Raw genomic sequence first — 20,717 nt, 5'->3', positions numbered from 1 at the left:
TATGTACCCTGAATTGCTGAAAGATGTGTCTGAAAGAACCATACAGCATCGACTTCAGAAAGACCTCAAGAGCCCCAGCCATACTGCTGCACTGAATCCTCTCCTGACAGAAAAGATGAGGAAGAAACGACTTGAATTTGCAAGACTACATCAGCACTGGACTGTCCAAGACTGGAGTGAAGTAATGTTCTCAGATGAAAGAACATTTCAGGTGCTTAGCTCACATCGAAGCAAGGTACGCAGGCCAGAGGGGACCAACAGGTATGACACGCGCTACACCATCAAGACCGTAAAGCACAGTCCCTCAGTGATGGTTTGGGCTTGTTTCAGTGCCAAAATGGGCAGAGGTGGTATATATTTCTTATCGAAAAACTGCACAATGAATGCTGCTCGATACAGTGAGGTTCTGAAGAGGCATCTATTTGATCATATGGCTATCCACGGAACCCCCATTTTCATGCATGACTCAGCCCCCTGTCACACTGCTCAAAAAGTGAAGAAGTTGCTCCAGAGTAAAAATATTCGCATTCTTCCATGGCCAGGCAACAGTCCCGACTTAAATCCTATTGAAAATGTGTGGAAGGAGATTAACCCCTACACCGCGGGCTTGTTTACCAATGACTTGCGTGTCCCGCGGGGTTATTTGGGCTCCGACAGACTCTCAAAAAATATTTGCCAAAAATCAGTTATTAGTCCTAGAATAATAAAATTACATATGCTTATGGCACATACCTTCAGCTTTCTCCTGGAATGTTTGTTGAGCCTTCGTCGGTTACCCTAGGACTTGTGGAGACCTCTGAAGTAGGGTAACGAAGTCTCCACTTTACACTTCCCGACAACCCGTAATATGATTACCACAGCCAGATACAAACACTATAAACACTATTCTACAATTTTCAAGTAGTTTGGGATCCATACTCAAAAAAAAAAACACTGTGAAAGCAATGGAAATTACGAGCGCGTCTGATCGTCGCACTGGCACTAGTTCGCTCTTGGTACTCTGTCATTTATTATTCATAAATATTACTATATAACACTTATATATATCTACAGTCTTTATCCATAAGTTTCCTTCAGTAGTATTAGTTTATTGTCACTGTAGGGATTCATTTTCTTTCAGTAAAATACGTAGCATTCACTTTCTCGTCCTGTATACTGGCATTGAGAGTGAATGTCACTTTCATCTTCACTCTCATAACTCATAGCATTCAGACATGCTAGTGAAACTTTCACTTTCATTACTCCTAGGGTATATACTCGTATTCTTATAATACTACTCATTTACATTTCTATTTTATTTACGTTATTTACATTTCTATTTTATTTACACTGTGTTGTGCACTGTCACTTGAAATAACTTATAAAACTATTTTCCATTGTTCACGTATATTTACATTCATTACTTTCACTTGCTGTTTACACATTATTTACAATTCCACTTGCACTGTTTTACTCAATAGAAAGATCGTAGTCACTCTTTTATCAATTGTCAGCCCTTTACCTCTTTCCACACGAGGTTTAGTAGGGGGTAAAGGTCACAGGGCCCTTTGCATGGGGGTGAAAAAAGGCCTTGAAGTCAGCAAGAAGAAACATACGTACCCTCGCTTCGGAAGATGAGAGTAAACTGATAACGGAGGGCCAGCGTGGAGGCCTGCTTAGGGGTTATTCAGAGTTACCAATATTAGTTCTTGAAACAGCTAAGTCTAGCACTGATATGATTGGCAAGAAATCTAGGCAATACATTATAAATTTGGTAGTTCCAGGTGAATGTAAATATCACTTAGGCTTCTCCCTTCCCTCCTTACATGTATATTTATTACGAAAATAGATTACAGGCCTACTTAGGAGATATATATTCAGAGCTACCAATGTTAGATCTTGAAACAGCTTTGTCTAGCACTGAAATGATTGGCAGGAAATCTAGACAATACATTATAAATTAGGTAGTTCCAGGTGAATGTAAATATCACTTAGGCTTCTCCCTTCCCTCCTTACATGTATATTTATTACGAAAATAGATTATACGGCATATTTCAAGGGGAAAAAAACAGCGAAAATTAGCGAACGAGTGCACGTGAGGTGTTGTCAGGTGATAATTAGCCAATTCCAGGTGTATGGCACTCTCACTTACCTTATTTCTTTCTTGCATATATTATCTGGTATAAGAATAGGACATAGGGCTTATTTCAATGGATGAAATCAGTGAAAAATTCCAGGGAAGATATACTTAGCGTAGCACGGCTGGGCAGGCGAGAGGATAGGGTAATGGAGGGGGGGTAGGGAGGGGAGTCAAGAACGGGGAGAAATGGCTAAATTGTCAACAATGGATGGGAGTACAGATGAGATTAGGAGTGCTGACTAGTGTTGGACATTGGCAGTACTGATAGATGATACAAGCCCCCACTTGGAAGCCCGGGTGAATTCAAAATAACACAGAATCACAAAAGCGACGCCCCGCGGTATGATCCCTTGCTCCCAAGCGTCACGAAAGTGACGCCCCGCGGTTAAGGGGTTAAGGACAAGGTAAAGGCTGCCAAAGTGTCGTCAGTGCCCGAGCTCCAGGAGGTTATCAAGTGTGTGTGGTGTCTGGAGATGGATAACAATTACTTCACTAATCTACTATAGTAGGACTCGCGCACGTTTGCGGCTGTGGTGTGGCCCGCACCTGTGTACAGTGTTGCCACGTTTTCTATACCGTTATCTCTCTCTCTCTCTCTCTCTCTCTCTCTCTCCTGGCGGGAAATGTGAGCCACCCTGAGTACTTTTGATTCTTTTATAAGTTATTTATAATTGTGCTTTCATTTGTTAATTTGGTTTTGTTATATTTAGTAGTAGATGGAGTGTCAAAGTTACTGTCTGCTGAGAGGTTTGTTACGTTACTGATTCATACACCCCGACGTAGTGGGGTGTGGGTGTAGGTGTGGGTGGGAGTGTGGATGTGGGTTTGTTGGGGTGGTGGTCCAGGGGGGAGGGGAAGTGTGAAGGGGGATTTGACCTGAGACACCCAGGAGGGATTACCATGGGAGGCACGGGGAACGGGGGCCTGGAATCACCTACCACATGGCGGGAAATGTGAGCCACCCTGAGTACTTTTGATTCTTTTATAAGTTATTTATAATTGTGCTTTCATTTGTTAATTTGGTTTTGTTATATTTAGTGATGCCGACAATGCATTCAATGCATGCCCCTCTCCTGCCTCTCTCTCTCTCTCTCTGTAGGGAAGCTATCTGTCAGTGCTGCCACTCACAAGAATTATATGAATTATTTCTTTTACTTTGGATATTGGCATATTTCTTCTTTTTTCAGGCTCATTCTCTTATATCCATAACTGTGATATTATTACCCACCCTAAAACTACGCTAAAAACCATTAAAAGTGACTACAATATCTTATAGCAACACTGTACAATATGTATGCCATGTTTCTGTGTTACTGTATAAATATTTTATGCATAATAAGATTACTGTTGATTCATCCATCAAAATACACAAGTGTAAGTTTTATTCATCTGAATTTATCGAATTTGTGATGCCTTGTACATAAATAGCTTCCGTTTCACATCGCAAGTTGGGGAAACGTGGCACCATTGTCCACAGGTGCGGGTCACACCTAAGCCGCAAGCGGGCGGGAATCAGACTATAGATAGTAAGCCAGGGAGAATGCAAGAGGTGATCAAGGCCAAGGGGGAAATGACAAAGTACTAACGTAAGCACTGAAGTACATTTTCTGTTCATAAATAAATGTTTTCTATGATGATTTGTTGTTGTTTTGGTAGTGCCCTGACTAGGTCCAGACTTCCATTGTGCCAACTGTAGCTTTGTTTTGCTTTATTTCTGCTACCACCAAGTGATTTTAGTAAGTTTAAGGGAGACCTCTCGTAATGAAGGAGTTAATGAAGGTTCTTTTTAGCCTCCAGCTCAAAATGTCTCCCTAGAGTCGATTAAAACTGTATGAGAGAAGCAAGACTGGAGTAAAAAAAAAAAAAAAACATACATCACCATAAAGGAGTGAATTACCTCATGTTCTCATCCAGTATGTCTTCTGTCTACTCCCTGGTCCAAATTTTAAGTGGCTTTTGAGATTTCACATCATCTCTTCCTTTATGATTATTCAAAACATTATACCTCACACCCCTCTTGATGTTACTGACACACAGCATGTTGTTATTGTTGTTAATGCTGCAACCCCAGTCATATCTCATGAACCCAGCAGACCAGAGGAAATCAGCAATTTCAACTGGCTGCTCCCAAAGGTGTTGCTGAGGTTATACTGAAAGACTGTTTGTGTTGTGATACAGTGAAGCTTGTGGTGAGTATGTGTCATAGTGTGGTTGGCTGCATTGCAGTATGGGCAAAGTGGATTGATTGTGATTTGCATTTTCTGTCAGTACTGTAGCAAGGAAAGGTGATGATTAGATTGCAGTCTGGCTGGGTGTACTGTACTCATGTCCCTCTAAGTAAAAATATGTTGATACACCTAGTATACAAGAGAATGTTATGGCATAATATGCACAATAAAACACTACAGAGGATGTGCTATAAAGTTCCCTATGCTACCCATAATATGGAACCCTTTACCAAATTCCTCCCTTTCCCTGTAATGACCAAAGAAGTACAGCTAACCTGGCGTGTGGCATGACCCAGGACGGCATCAATGTACTGACAGGCCAGCTGTGTCGCCTCACCCAAAAGTCCCTGCTTCACGTACAGGCCCAACAGCTCACCACAGTTGCGCACCTGCCACAGTCAACAAGGAAATTATTACCATATGCAGTACTCTCATTAGTGGCCAACAAAATGAGCATGTCTGGATTTTTTAATATCAACAGAAACAGCAACAAGTACATGAAATCCAGTCATCATCCAATCTTTTACAGCCCTATCAAAAGGGCAGAGATCCAAGGCTCGGTTAATTATTTCTGACATTTCTGGTGGCATTGTCATTCACCCTCACAAATGCCTGAGAGGCATCATGTGAGCAATAGCCTTAACCGCCCTTTAAATTGACAGACTTGTGGGTCAAATCCAGCTAGAACAACTTAACACAACTATCAAGTACCTATTTAATAGTCACAGTACTGTACAGTATACTTTTACCATTCAACACAGTCAATGGTTTCCTGTGGTACAGGAAACCATTTGGCTTGTCACTCAGTGTGGTCATCTGAAAATTACACTGAATAAATTTATGGTGGGTATCCCCACCTACCACCTAATATATGAAATACTTTTGCCTTTACTTACACTTTTAAAAAGTCATATATGTTACACAGTCTCATTAGATGAGATGTCAGCCAAGCTTATCACTTAGCATTACAGTAAAACCTCGATATAACGGACTTCAGTGGACCAGAATTCGCTCTTAACATAATCAAGGAGCTACCGAACTAAATTCTTATATACTAGAAAAAGTCCAATAAAACCAGAAGCAATCCAGACTGCCTGACCACTTCAGCTATGTTCACCACAATAAGGTAAATAAAAGACATATTTATCAGCATACAGTGCTCGTCAGAAGTATTCAGCGTTGTCCGCCAGGCGCGCAATACTTATGGCCCAAAAAGAATCACCCATTCTGGGGGGTAAGAATTGAGCCACAAGTTTGAGCTCCGAGCATGACGTCACGGTAGCCTGGGGCCTTCCGACGCGCTGGTTGGTTCCCGCCTCAGTCGCCCACGGGCTGCCTGAGAGAGAGGAACTCCGCCGAGTGTCCCTCTCAAATTGCGCCATTTTTTACCGAGTGTCCCGCAGTGTTCTGGCCTTCACAACTTTGTTATGGCACCTACCCGTGAACTATCGAGTGAAATCATATCCCAGATCATTGCTCTAAAGGAGGCAGGCCACCAGACAAAGGAAATTAGTGAATTGGTTGGTGTGGCACGATCGACAGTGCGTCGTTGGTGTGCGCGGTTTCGGGAGGAAAACAGTGGTGCAGTTCCCACAAAGAAACCGCGGTCTGGTAGGCCTAGGAAAACTTCCCCAAGGTCTGTTAATGTTTTAAAACGTGCAGTGGAGTTTAATCCTCGTGTGAGTGCAAGGAAAATTAAGGAGAGCAACCCGGAAGTGTTTGGCGAGGTGTCAGTGAGAACAGTGTCTCGTAGGGTGCATGAGCTTGGTTACACAAGTCACAGGCCTGTGAAAAAGCCTCTTCTCACCAAGAGCCAGAGAATTCGTAGGCTTTCCTTTGCTAATAAATATCTAACCTGGGGTGAGGAGCAATGGTTGTCAGTGTTGTGGTCTGATGAGGCAACGTTTAGTGTTACCTGTAACAGAGGAGCACGTGTGTATCGACGCAAAGGTAGTGACCCACTTGACCCACGGTATGTAGAAAGCACAGTTAAACATCCTGATTCACTCATGGTATGGGGTTGTTTCTCAGGGAAGGGTTTGGGGAAGCTTGTTGTACTTCCCAAGAACATCAGAGTGAATCAGGATGTTTACCTGGAGCTTCTGTGTGATCATTTACCAGACTCCTTCGAGCTAACAGGTGCACGAGTGTTTCAGCAGGACGGTGCACCTGCTCACAAGGCCAAATCGGTCACCAATTGGCTTCGTGACTGCGAGGTATCATTCATGACAGACTGGCCAGGAAATAGCCCAGACCTCAACCCCATTGAAAACCTCTGGTACCTCGTAAAGAAGAGTCTCCAAGGGAAAGACGTGAGCTCTCTGCCTAAGTTGGAAGCCGCCATTCGTGACTCCTGGGACAAAATACCCCTCCAGCACCTCAGGAGCCTCGCCCTTTCACTTCCAAGACGTCTCAGGTCCGTGAAGAAACGTAAAGGCTACCCTACGAAGCACTAAAGGTAAAAAAAATGCATTATTTATATGTTTTTTCAATGTTGAAAGGTTTGTTTCTCAGGAGGGACGCAGGGCGCTCTATACTTCTGACGAGCACTGTACAGTACAGTAATACAGTATTATATATATTATACTATTTGATTATTGTAGGGAATGTATAATACAGTACAGTACTGCAATGGTAGTGAAAACACTTTAAAAACCATCAGTGCAATCTGGACTAATGTCTGACATATCAGAAAAAGTCGGCATTAGCAGGGGGAAGTTCAGATGTCACTTTTATCGGAATTTTCTTCTCTTTTTTCCTTCCTCTTCTATCCTTTTTTCTTTCATTCTTTCCTCTTTCTTCTGGCTACGGGTGTCTTTACACTACCTCTTGTGTCTTTCTGTCCTTTCTTTCCTCTTCCTTCAGCCTATTAGTGACTCTACAGTATACTGAGTGACAAGCCAAATGGTTTCCTGTACACCAGGCACCTGGTGGTTTAGTGGGCAATTATGGTGCTCCAAATGGATTACGCCTGCATAGGTTTATATCCAAGAGATGGTTGGGGTTTATTGCTCATGTAATGCCACTCAGGGATCAGTAAGGCTGGTCACTCTCACCTTAAATGTCAGGACCAACTTGCCTAGCCCCAGGTTCCTATGCTCCTCATGGGGTGACATAGGATTGGATGATAGATGGATGGATGGATTTACTATATTCATAAAGAAGTACAAAGTTTAGCTTGCTTGCATCAGATCTGTCAATGATAATGTCTGAAACAGTGTTTTTTAAAATCCAAAATAGCTTCTGCACTGGAAGAAAAAGTGAATTGCATCTTATTTCTGTACATATAAAAAAACAATCCAACTGAATACAATCATAAGCATGGTCATTGACCACACACTAATAAAAAGTGGAATGGACAGAATCCAGAAACAAGAAAAGAAATAAGTATGAAAGTAGGTGAACAGAGTGCCTGGTAAAATGAGTCAAACATGTATTCACTTATCATTCATGCCCGTAAAATTCCCAGCTCTACAGACATCATATGGCAAGTAGTTATCATGTTGCCCCCATTTTTTTTTTTTTTTTTTGCTATTCTAATCTATAGTAACTGGTAAAAGCTGCTTACTAATACTCCACTGCTTCCTATATAGCTAATTTGCAATTTTCCCCAATTTACAACACCAATTGCTCCTAAAATGTTGTAATACCTATATTGTAGTCTGGGATACGTCCCATACATTCATTTTTCATTCATTGCCAGACGCCATGTATCCCAAACGGGGTGGCCAAGGGCTTAGAGTTAATTGTTTTACAGGGAGGGGCACTAATCCTCCACCAACCCCACTTGACATGCAGTCCTCATTTCAAGTCAAGAATATGTTCCAAAATATCAGAACTTTTTCCATACTACTGGTACTCTTAACTTTTTTTTTCATTTTTTTTTTAAGCATTAGAAATATAAGCAGTTTCTGTACTTACTGTGAACTTAACTGGAAAAAAAAAAAAAATGGGAGGGGGAGAGGATATATAACAAGGACTGCCTGTACTGTCATACTTGGAGCATTGGACAGCACCTCACCTTGTATGAGTCTGTGAGCCATGTGGGAAGGGATGATGAGTGCTGGAGGAGGACACTGGCAACTGCATGATGCAACACTGACTGCTTCCCAACCTCCTCCTCTTCCAACAGTTTCTTCAGAAGACTCCACCAACCATCCTCAGTCTCACCTGCACATAGGGGTATGAGAGAAGAGTGGTAAAAGGAAATTTTTAAATATCTAATCCTTCCTACCTCTTTCAGGGCACAGGAGCCCAGAGGCCAGGTTTCCACTGTCCATATCATTTAACCACTAAATAGTGGGGGTTGAAGGGTTTGATTACTGAATCATTCACCTAACTCATTTGCTAACTCACTCACAATAACAAATCCCCACTTACTGAGTTCCTGATTTTGGCATGATGAAGCTGTGTGTGTGGGGATGAAGTTCTTAGGTTGATGGGGTTAACTGTCACTCACTAATTCATCCAACTGATGTACTAATCATCATCATCATCTTGACTGATTTTTTCCACCCAAAGATGAGGTGTGGCAAGGATTAGAAAGCAAGAACAAAGTAAACACACGGTAGAGGGAGAAATAATTAACAGTGTGTCCAATGAAATGGACCACGTACTCACTCACTCAAGCCCCCAGAATCCTGGCTCCACTCACAGTCCCAGAAACAAATCACCACTCACTGGGTTCCTGGTTTGGCAGTGTTGGATGTGTGTGAGGGTGGAGGCAGGTGTGTGCTAGGCCTCTCAGAACAGGTGTCACCGGGAGACTGAACATTCGGGCCAGCTGCACCGCCTCCTTAAAGAGCCGCGCGTGGGTCAGTAGTGAGATTGTGTCTGAGGGTGAAAGGGGGCCACCTGGGGAGATAAGAAGGCTGAGTTACAAAGTGGGATCCTTGTCTCCTCCTTGGAACAAGAGAGACTAGGGTTGTGTAAAGAAGAAACAGCTGAAAAGAGAAGAGAAAAGAAAAAGAGAGGAAAGAATAGAGATAAATGTTATGCAGGTGGGGGGGGGGATGGAAGAAAAATAGAGGAAATTAGCAGGAGAGAGAGAGAGAGAGAGAGAGAGAGAGAGAGAGAGAGACAGACAGACAGACAGACAGACAGAGAGAAGGGGAGAGGGGCAAAGAAAATAATGAAATGGTGTTTGAATACTAAAGACAGCTGTAGTGTCTCCTTGAAGAGCTGCATGTGGGTCAATAGTGAGATGGTGTCCAAGGACAAGAGGGGACCACCTGGGGAAATAAAAGGCTGTGTTAAAAAGACTGGATGGGAGAAAAAGGGAAGAGAGGCCAGATAAGAGTTATACACAGTGAGGATGTAGAACAGAGTGAGAAAAGTATGAAGAAAGATGGAGAGAGGAATGAAGAAAACAGGGAGAGAGGAGTGATCAAAGTTATGTGTAAGAAAAGGAGAAAACTGAGAAAAGAAAGGTAAAGAAAAGGGGGAAAGAATAGACTGTGAGAGGAAATGGGAGTAAAAGGAGAGAAAACTTAGAGAAGAGGACTGGGAAAAAATATACAGGGAGATGGAGAAAAACAAGTGAGAGAAGGATGGAGAAAGAGGTGAGATAAAAGCCATGTGAATAGAAAAAAGAAACTACACAAAACTAAGAAGATACAAGCTATGTCAACAGAAGAAGAAAAAGAGACAACACTCAGAGAAGACAAAACTGAAATAGAATGACAGAAAAGGATTGAAGACCAGGAATAAAGAACAGACTAAAGCTGCTTGGAATGAGGAAGAAAGGGAGAAAGAAGGATAAATAAAATGGGGAGAAGGAGGGGATTTAGGTTATATGGAGAGGGGGGAAAGTGAAGCAGACATGGAGAAAAAATGAGAAGAGAGTTTAGCAGAAGATAATGAAAGAAAAATACAGTAGCTGACAGGAAGCCCTAAACAGAACTTACCATTTTATCTACTCTAGGACTGGCAAAATCATGCAGCTTTCTGTCAAGTGAGTTGTCCAACCAGAAATGTACAAAACACAGAGTATTGAGTGAACATTAAATCAAATATAATTTAAAACAACCACATCAGATAGCTATGAAGCATGCTCGTGTCCATGTGCACGCAAGGACAGCATGATAATGAAAGGTATCTGTACATAACTGCAAGAGTTAACGAGGAGAGGGAAGGCATAAGAAAAATAACTCAAGTTACTGAAGGTGCTACAAGCATACCAGAGAGAGGGAGGTCAGGGAGGGCTCGTAGGAGTAGTAGCCTGGCGTGGACCAGTTGATACTCGCGCTGGATGTGTGGCAGCTCCAGAACCGTCACCTGTGGCCGACCCCGGGGCTGTGGGGGTGCTATCGGGGCACCCTCACTGCTGCGCTTGGGACTCACACCACCTGTAGGGTATTGTTGTCATAATTATCAAGACAGTACCCCTACCCTTGGGGGTTGGAGGGTTTTCAAGAATACTCCCCCAGTATCCCTGCTTGTCGTATGAGGCGACTAAAAGGGTTGGCGGAGGGTTAGTGCCCCTCCCTGGAAAACAGCTAACTAAAAAGACGAACAAGAAGCCTCGGACAAGGACTGACCAAAAGATGACGACCAAGGACCGGACAAAGGACATGGTGCGGATCGCAACGTGGAATGTAAGGGGTGCGAACGATGAGGTGAAAGAGAGAGAGAGTTTGTCCAGGTGCCTGAGGGTGCAAAAGTGGATGTATGTGGAGTAACTGAAACTAAATGGAGAGGAGAGAGTGTGAGAGAATGGGAATATGGATGGGGTATATATGCAGGAGTAGGTGAGAATGAGAGGGCAAAAGAAGGAGTGTGTATTCTTGTGAGTAAAAGATGGAAGAAGAACACAAGAGAGTATGCATCAGTTGGCTCAAGGATTGTGTGGGTAAGACTGAAAGCTGGAATACAAATGTGGGCGACTGTGTGCATGTATGCGCCAACACAATTTCGTGCAAGCAGAGTGAGAGAAGAGTTCTGGACAAATGTGGAAGTGTGCATGGAAAATTTTGGAAGGAACGAGAGAGTGTTTTTGATTGGTGATGTGAATGGTAAAGTAGGGAATGTGAAGGTGGATGGAATAGTTGGTGTGTGGGATGTGCCTGCTGAGACAGATAAGAATGGCAGTGCGTTAGTGGATATTTGTGCCGGGAGGGGGTTGGTGATAGCCAATACCCTCTTCAGGCACAAAATGATCCACAAGTATACATGGCTAGTGATGAGAAGGGTGGGTGGTGAACTGAATGAAAGGAGGGCAATGATTGATTATGTGTGTGTGGATGAAAGGATGCAAAGATGTGTAATGGATGCAAGAGCTTATAGAGGTTGGGGGAGTGGACTTTCTGACCTCTACTTGGTGGTGGCCAGAATCAAGATTCAAGTAAGATGGCGATATAGAAGAAAGGAAAGACGGGAGGAAGGAGTAGTTGCAAGGAGAGTGGAAAGGTTACAAGAGGAGGAGAAAAAAGCAGCATATAAGAGAGAAGTGGAGGAATGATTGGGTAAATATGAACTGGAGCAGATGGGGGACGTGGAAGGTGTGTGCAAGATATTCACAGAAGAAATATGTGCAGCTTGTGATGTGGTGTGAGGGGTGAAGAGAAGACAGAAGGGGGTGCAAGGAACAGCATGGTGGAATGAAGAGGTGAGACAGGCTGTGGCACAAAAGTAGAAAGCATACAATGAATGGATGAGAAATAGGGGCGTGGAAGAAGTTGAGATGGTGGAAGAGAGTTATATGTAGAAAGGAAGAGAGAGGTGAAAAGATTAGTAAGAGAGAGTAAGAAGAGAATGGATGAGGAATTTGGAAGGAATTTGATTGCAAAGTGGAAGGACTGTAAGAAAATGTTCTGGAAAGAGGTGAAGACAGTAAGACAGGGTAGTAGTGAAGTTAGTAGGGGAGCGAAAGACAAAAATGGTAGACTACTAGTGGAGAGGGGAGAAAAAGTGACCAGATGGAGAGAACACTTTAAGGAATTGTTCGACAAAGAGAATGGAGGCAATGCGAGTATAAGTGGCTGGAGAATGGCTGGGAGAAGGTGGGAGGTGAGAAGACAGGAAGAAATCAGTAGGATAGAAGTTGTGGAAGCAATGAAGAAAGTCAAACTGAGGAAGGCCCAAGGAATTGATGGACTGCGTGGTGAAATGCTGAAGCATGGGGGAAAAATAGTAGTAAAATGGATGTGGAAGACGTGCAGATTGGCCCGGGAGGAAGGTAGAGTCACGGAGGTTTGTAAGTCTATCTATCTATCTATCTATCTATTGCCAGACGCCTCAATCCCGTTTGGGGTGGCCACAAACAAATCGCCTCCAAGTCGCCCTGTCCCCCGCCAGGGGGAAATGGGGAAAAAGAAGTGTGTGGTAATCATAGGGGCATTCGTCTTCTTAGTGTAATAGGAAAAGTATATGGTAGGATACTTATTGACAGAGTTTGGGAAATAACAGAGGAATTAGTTGGAGAAGAACAGGGAGGTTTTAGGAAGGGAAGAGGTTGTGTAGATCAGATATTCATTCTTAGATCTTCAGTGAAAAAGTTTCTAGAGAAGGGAAAGAAGTTGTATGCGGCCTTCATGGATTTGGAGAGAGCATATGACAGGATGAATCGATAAGGCTTGTGGAAAGTATTAAGAATATATGGAGTAGAAGGGAAGTTGTTGAATGCCGTGAATAGTGTGTATGATGGTGCTAAGGCTGTAGTGCATGTGGATGGTGAACTAAGTGAATTTTTCTCTTTGAAGGTTGGGTTGAAACAGGGATGTGTCATGTCTCCATGGTTGTTCAATCTGTACATGGATGGGGTAATAAAAGAGATACAAGGTAGGGAAGTGGATGTTGGAGTGGCCAAGGTGACAGAGGGCAGTGTTTGGAAACTCCCTGTACTGTTGTTTGCAGATGATACTGTGTTGTTAAGTGAAGACGAAGGGGAGCTGCAAGGCTTGGTGGATGAGTTTGGGAGAGTGTGTAAGAAACGGAATCTAAAGGTGAATGTAGGGAAGAGTAAAGTGATGGTCTTTGAGAGAGGTGAAGTCAGTGAATATACAGTGAGGTTTGATGGTGTGGAAATGGAAAATGTGATTACATTTAAGTACTTGGGTAATGTGATGAGTAAGGATGGAAGTTTGGAGGGTGAAGTGCTTGAAAGGGTACAACAAGGAAGAAAGGTTGCTGGTTCCTTGAAAGCAGTGATAAGAAACAGGGAAGTGGGCGTGGAAGTGAAAAAGTTACTACTGTACATGACAGTACTGTGATACCAACTCTAATGTATGGAAGTGAAGCTTGGATGTTGTTGGAAGGACACAAGTCAAGAGTGAGAGCAGTGGAAATGAGTTATTTAAGAGGAGCCTGTGGAGTCACATGGAGAGACGGGCTGACAAATGAGGATATAAAGGAGCGTTGTGGTGTGGATGTGGATGTGATAGAAAGCGTTAGGAGGAACATACTGAGGTGGTTTGGCCATGTGGAGAGGATGGAGGGTGAGAGACTGATGAGGAGAGTGTATGTGAGTGAGGTGGAGGGGGGTAGAGGGAGGGGAAGGCCAAGGATGAGATGGAGGGATGGAGTGGAGAGGTATATGAGAGAGGGGGATATGAGTTGGGAGTAGGGCAATGAAACGGCGGGAGACAGGGCGACATGGAGGGAATTTGTTTGTCGCCACCCCGTACGGGAATAAGGCATCTGGCAATAGATAGATAGAAGACAGTATTACATTATCACCACCTCAGTATTAGAATTACAATTACATAATCATCTTCAATTTTATAATTTTATTATTGCATTATGACCATGAATATTACCAATACTATCACCATCCATTCACCATGAAATCTTGAGCTGCCCCATATGTAAGAAGCACAGTTTATGGGTGGGTGGGGAATGGAAAACAAAGGCAGTATAAGGCGTGTGCTCAAAGCACAGGTCAGTAAGAATAAATTAAATCAAACCCTACTGCCTGAGAACATCTTGTTTTTGCTACCCCAAGACAATTTCATTCAGCATAGAAATTATTTTTTAAGCTGGAAGGGTTTGAGATCATTAACCCATTCCCTGGGCACATAATTTGTATTTTATTCTTGTCTCCTTAAAGGGATACATAACCTTCATTTAACCCTTTCACTAATAAACACCTTTTGTAAGTTGAATGGAACTGTCTGGAGATCAGAATACAACAAACATGTCCTCAGGCTCAAGGCATTCATAACTCTGCAACATTTTATTTTTTCTCAATTATTTTCTTTCTTAATATAAAGCTTAGAAAATGAGATGCAGCTTGTCAAACTACTTTGAAGCATGGTACAGGTATGTGAGACGTTAAGTACAGAGCAGAAAATAATACAATACAGACTCAAAACTAATTATGTCAGCAATATGAATGATTAAAGTTAGACTGTTCATCACTATCATCATCTGAACTCAATTTTTAGTTCATATGGAGAAGAGAGAGAATAAAAATATCTATCTATCTATTGCCAGACGCCTCAATACCGTATGGGGTGGCCACAAACAAATCGCCTCCACGTCGCCCTGTCCCCCACCATTTCACTGCCCTGCTCCCAACTCACACACCCCTCTCTCATACACCTCTCCACCCCATCCCTCCATCTCATCCTCGACCTCCCCCTCCCTCTTCCCCCCTCCACCTCACTCACATACACTCTTCGTCAGTCTTTCACCTTCCATCCTCTCCACATGGCCAAACCACCTCAGTGTATTCCTCCTAATGCTTCCTATCACATCCACATCCACACCGCAACGCTCCTTTATATCCTCATTTGTCAGCCTGTCTCTCCATGTGACTCCACAGGCTCCTCTTAAATAACTCATTTCCACTGCTCTCACTCTTGACTTGTGTCTTTCCAGCAACGTCCAAGCTTCACTTCCATACATTAGAGTTGGTATCACAATACTGTCATGCAGTAACTTTTTCACTTCCATGCTCACTTCCCTGCCTCTTATCACTGCTTTCAAGGAACCAGCAACCTTTCTTCCCTGCTGTACCCTTTCAAGCACTTCACAAAATAGAGCCATCATATTAAAGTTGTTGATAAATACAACTTTTGGTGGAAAAGTGTGACACAGTGTTAAAATCTGCACCACAAGGACATCACTTACATCTTAGCCTGCTACTATCAGACACCTGTAGTCAGCTTTGACAGAGCACCCCAGAAGTGAAGGTGCTCTAATTTTGTATGCTACCTACCTCTAACCTATTGAAAAGTCACTCCAAAGCTGAATAAAATCACCTGGAGTTAGCAAAAAAAAAAAATAATAATAATAATTAATAAATAAATAATTAAATTATAAAACAGCACTAAAGTAAGGAGGACTCAGAATGTGTGCATGCAAGTAGTATCAAGTATTTATGGTTTGCTATGTCAACTTGTACTACCTTTCACCTTGATAATGTGTGTACTGGACTGAAACTGAACCTACTGTACATGCCAAGTAAACATTCCCAGGCCAGGATGATGATGATGATGATGATGAAGATGATGAAGACAACTGTGGTTATGGTGATGGTGACTGAGTTTGGTTTTTGTATCTGCATGACGATACAATAATTTTTTTTTGTACATATGAATGTGTGTATGTTTGTGCGTACCATCAAAGGCCACATCCATAGAAGAGTCCTGCGACTGGCTTGAGCGTGGGACTGGTTTGAGGATCCAAGCCTGTTCTGGTGGGATGTGCTGGAGGCAAGTGAGACATGCCAGGTAACACTTGGCTTGTTGTCGCACCCCACGTTCTCCCACACCCTCCACATTGAGTCGCAGCGCACACTCATACATCACACACGCAGCTGGTGCGAAAGAAGGACAGAAGAATACATCAGTATCTCCTTCAGCCCTAGGACATAGTTTTTCATTTCATTGTTGCTGCCACTGAACAATTTTAGTCAACTTTGGTGTAACTTTTGAACTGGAGATCAAATATGATCTTCAATTACTGTTTCATTCCAAGAGACATCCCTGAAACTGAATAAAACTGGCTGGAAGTAGCAAGAATAAACTAAAAAAAATAAATAAATAAATAAATAAATAAAATACATTACCAGAATCAAGAGACAGCAATGCATACAACACACACATGAATGGTGTCAATGGGGAAAGCAAACCTATCAACATCTGTCTCACTATCCACCCACTGCTGGATGCCATGCTCATGGTATTCCAAGAATACTGTAACTTCAAGCAATGTCATCCTTGCTCATCTCCATCCTTTAGTTCTTTCTTTTTGCATTAAGAAAGTATTTAAAGAGCTACCTGTAACTCCCCTTTGTAAAAATGTGATTGGTAAGAATCAGGATCTAGATACAGAAAAGAAGAACGCATAAAATTGGGAGAATTATCAAGTGCCCAGTGAAACGGGCTTTCAATCATTCACCCATCATTATAGGCTTTGAAAACATTACTCCACTTAACAGGAAAAAGCCATCTGCTCATTATCTTTCGATATAAAACATACTGTATGTGCACTTCACAAATTCCTTTGGAGCAGTGTTCATCCATATGCAACCAAGCAACATATAAATAATAAAAGTAATATATACATAGTAAATAAAAAAAAGTCTGGAACCTTACATGAGCTCACCAAGTTTTACTAACCCCTGAGCAGGCATAGGATCATATCTGCGGCATCTCAAGCAGTTTTTGGGTAGTTGTACAAATGCAGTAAAACATATCATGTATCACAGGTAGTATTACCAGTACCCATTTTAGGAAAGCTTACAGTATAGTTCTTCATGCATGTAAAAAAAAATCTGTCTGGATTTCACTATACTGTGCAAGTTAATATTATGGATGCAATGGCCAGCAACCATATAATCAGACTCATGGAAAGAAAAATAACTTTGTATGGTAAAAAGACAAAATAGCCATACCTCTGTCTCAACATCATTGCTTTATCCTAAACCAGGGGTGGGGAACCTTTCTCCTATTAAGGGCCACTAGGATATTTTTAACATCATTCACAGACCATACAAAATTATCAACTTCAAAATCAACTGTAGGCCAGTACATAATATATATATATATATATATATATATATATATATATGTTAGTTCATGAGTTTATGAAATTGCATTTATGAATTGCCTCGTGAGACTGATCAAATGGTCTTGTGGGCCTTATACGGCCCAGAGGCAGGACATTCTCCACCCCTGTCCTAAGCAAAAGTATAACTTGACAGGTTTCACAACACAAAATGAAGAAAACCCAATTAGCTACCGATTCTACTACTGCTTCACCCTATTAGGTGCACTGGGGATAAGGACTATGCAACAAGTCTAGATATTTAAGACAAGAGTACTGTGATTAGCTGCTCACCCCTAAGGGCCGTACTATAAAAACCAAGAGTTCAGGCGGTCCAACGGCGACGTTCAGTCGTCAGACGTTCCTGAGTGTCAGTCATCCTTACTATAAAAAAATCTGGACCGTCAGTCTTGGCGAAACACGTTCAGGCGTTTGAATGCCACGACAGTTGCTAGGTTGGGCGAGAATGCGCTGCATGAACACTAAATGCGCGCAAATTTTTGAATGCTTCTTTCTTTTTAATAAAGCTGACACTTCGCTAGCCCATTCTAAACTGTTACTTTTATGTAGTAAATAAATATATTTGCGCTAGAACTGATAACAAATGACGGTAGAGCGCATAAAGAGGATGCACTTACAAGCAAGATAGTGTACTGTATATCCTAGACTAAGAATTATGATTATTTATCCTCCTTTTGCAGTTATTTGCATGGAAATGATAATTGAGATTATCCAGATCTGAATTCATACGAGCAAAGTGAATGTATTATTGCATACTTCATAGATTTCAATGTTTCCAGCCAGCTTACCCGTCATGAATTATACAGAAGTATATCCAGGTTATGTGCAACTCTACTCATGCAGCAGTACATGATGTGTTCCTAAATTATGTAGCAAGATGTAAATACAGAGTTACTGGAGCTTTATTTTTAGCATGGAGACTAATTTACTTCTTTATAAAGCTGGTTGAATGGTGACATTCATTGCAGCACCAACACAAGAGGGTTGCAGTAACACTACTCCATTCTTTTTGAGCAGTTTCTTTCCACACCTATCATCTAGCCATGACCAACAGACCATATTGGAAAATATAGGTTATCAGATGTGTGTACTGTAACAGTTGTTCCTTCAGTTTCTATATATCTAGCTAGTTTTTCCTTACATTATTGTCTCCTTCCCTGTTTCAGGTATTACAGTACTAGTAAATTTCCAGTTTAGCTCAGTAATTATACCACTCTGAGATTCACAGTCTCTATTATTACCTTTCTCTTCAAGCAGTCTGCAATGATTTCCTAAGTTATATTGTACAGTAATTATTTCTGTCCCAGTCTGCTAGATAAGCTTTCCTTTTATCCCAGAAATCATTCCACCTCTGTAGTACTTTCATCCACTTCTGTTTTATACATTTTATGACTGTTTACTCTTCTGTTTTCCTAGCTTTCTCCTAAACTGGTTATATGGATGATATTTGTCTCCTTCACTAAATATTTATCTCATTACTTCCTGTTTGTCAGTCATTGTTTAACTGCACCTTTTCTGCTTTTCTATAATTCTTCCACCTTGACCAATATTTCATGCCATTCCTACATCCACTACTCCCCCATTACAATAACTGTTATTTCTTTGTAATTAACATTTTTTTTATTTTATATATGCATGGTACAGACCATTTCCTTAGGCCTGTAGCTATTTACAAGTAAAAGAAAGCTCATGGGATAGAGAGATGCCTCAGGACATTTTTTTTTTTCTTTGTTGTTAATCTCATTAAATAATTTGCATTTACTAACAAATTTTGCATTAAAGGCAACACACCTATGCTCGAATCTGAGTGCTTGATTGAAACAGGTAAATATTTCAGCCAGCATCCTAACCAACCAACTCACTCATATCTGGTAACCTTACCTAACCATCTTAACTACATCAGTTTATCAGTTTATTCTGATGTAAAAACTAATTGTATTTTTCAATAAAGGATTAAGTGATTGCACATACTTGGTACTGAAGATTTTTTTTTTTTTTTTCTGTAACTCAGCTGTGTAAAACACTAAATTTCATTCATTCATTCATTGCCAGACGCCATGTATCCCAAACGGGGTGGCCAACGGCTTAGAGTTAATTGTTTTACAGAGAGGGGCACTAATCCTCCACCAACCCCACTTGACACATAGGGATGCCAACAGCATCTGGTGTTCCCAGGCGGTCACCCATCCAAGTACTAACCAGACCCAACGTTGCTTAACTTCGCTGATCGGACAGGAAGCGGTGTACTCAACGTGGTATGGCAAATAAACCTATCTAACCATTTACCAACACTGACCCAACTCTTTGTGTAATTTCTGCCATGTAATATAATATTTTATGTACACTTTTTCTTATTTGTCATTTATTTCATGATTTTTCATGGGCAAGATTGTCACACAAGGATGTTGGTTAGAGGCAGCTTACTGGCTTGCTCTCAAACATGGTAACTATAGCACTGAACTGGCTAGCACACAAACTTTCAAAGAGATGTCATTTAAAAAAATCTATTGAGAAAGTACACAGGTAGTCAGAAATAAACCACGAAGCACAATATTCTCTTATCTCCAATATTACACGCCACGCCGCCACCATGGAAGTTTTTGTTTACTCGTATTCGTTTCGGAATCCTTCAGTCTTGTAAAATTTTATGAACAGCCTTGTATTTCTCATATATTTTAGCCTGCTAAGGAAAATTTCATTCCTGAATTATTCAGTGTTTATAAACTGTAAAACCAGCTATCGTATTTAAAAATAATTAAGTTTGTTGCACAAAAGGGGGGTCTCTTGTGGAGTTTATCCTCCTGTCACATTCCAATACTATTTTACTCCATACCAAGCAGACGAACATCTGGCGTGAACAGTAAATTTATTTATGGTACGAAACACGGGAACGTCAGACGCTCACATTCGGCAATACTGGCGTTTAGTTTTTATAGTACGGCCCTAAGTGGCATTACTGTACTTGTGTGTAAGCAATAAAATCCAACTACTTGTCAGATTTAAACACCTACTAGCCATGTCTAACTGAAGTGACTTAACCCACTAGACTGCCTAAAATTTGCTTGAAAGTGAGGTCTCCTGTTTGAAATGCTTACTAAGCTAACCTTTTTTGTAGTTGTTCTTTCTGACATGGAAGGCATAAAGTAGGTGGTAGTAGTTGTTGATGAGGATGTCGGCAGAACGAGCGCGGTTCTCCAAGATGGTAACCACTTCCCCAGCCAGTTCCCCATACTGATTGCCAACCAGTGTCTCCAAGCATCTGTACACAAACACAAACGCAAGCTTTGTCAATTTATTTCAAATCAAAACACATGGTGCCATACTTACTCTTAAGGAATCCCCATACAGTACTGAGGCTG

General features: G+C 41.6%; 1 protein-coding gene and 1 pseudogene across 1 annotated transcript in view; both read right to left on the bottom strand.

Moving 5' to 3' along the window:
• Nup160 (nuclear pore complex protein Nup160) overlaps nucleotides 1-20,717 on the bottom strand; it is a 78,796-nt gene that overhangs the window by 1,857 nt on the left and 56,222 nt on the right. The window contains 6 exon segments of the mRNA XM_080286514.1: nucleotides 4,623-4,736; nucleotides 8,369-8,506; nucleotides 9,002-9,201; nucleotides 10,527-10,694; nucleotides 15,908-16,105; nucleotides 20,463-20,617. Coding sequence (XP_080142640.1) covers nucleotides 4,623-4,736; nucleotides 8,369-8,506; nucleotides 9,002-9,201; nucleotides 10,527-10,694; nucleotides 15,908-16,105; nucleotides 20,463-20,617 — 973 coding nt within the window.
• On the bottom strand, nucleotides 19,509-19,627 carry LOC145417959 (5S ribosomal RNA; annotated as a pseudogene).

The sequence above is a fragment of the Coenobita brevimanus genome, chromosome 111, assembly GCF_032717465.1.
Source record: "Coenobita brevimanus isolate Jiangsu-jjx chromosome 111, ASM3271746v2, whole genome shotgun sequence".
NCBI classification, from domain to species: Eukaryota; Metazoa; Arthropoda; class Malacostraca; order Decapoda; family Coenobitidae; genus Coenobita; species Coenobita brevimanus.
Note: the sequence above shows the minus strand (reverse complement) of the source record. Positions and strands in the feature narration are given on the sequence as shown.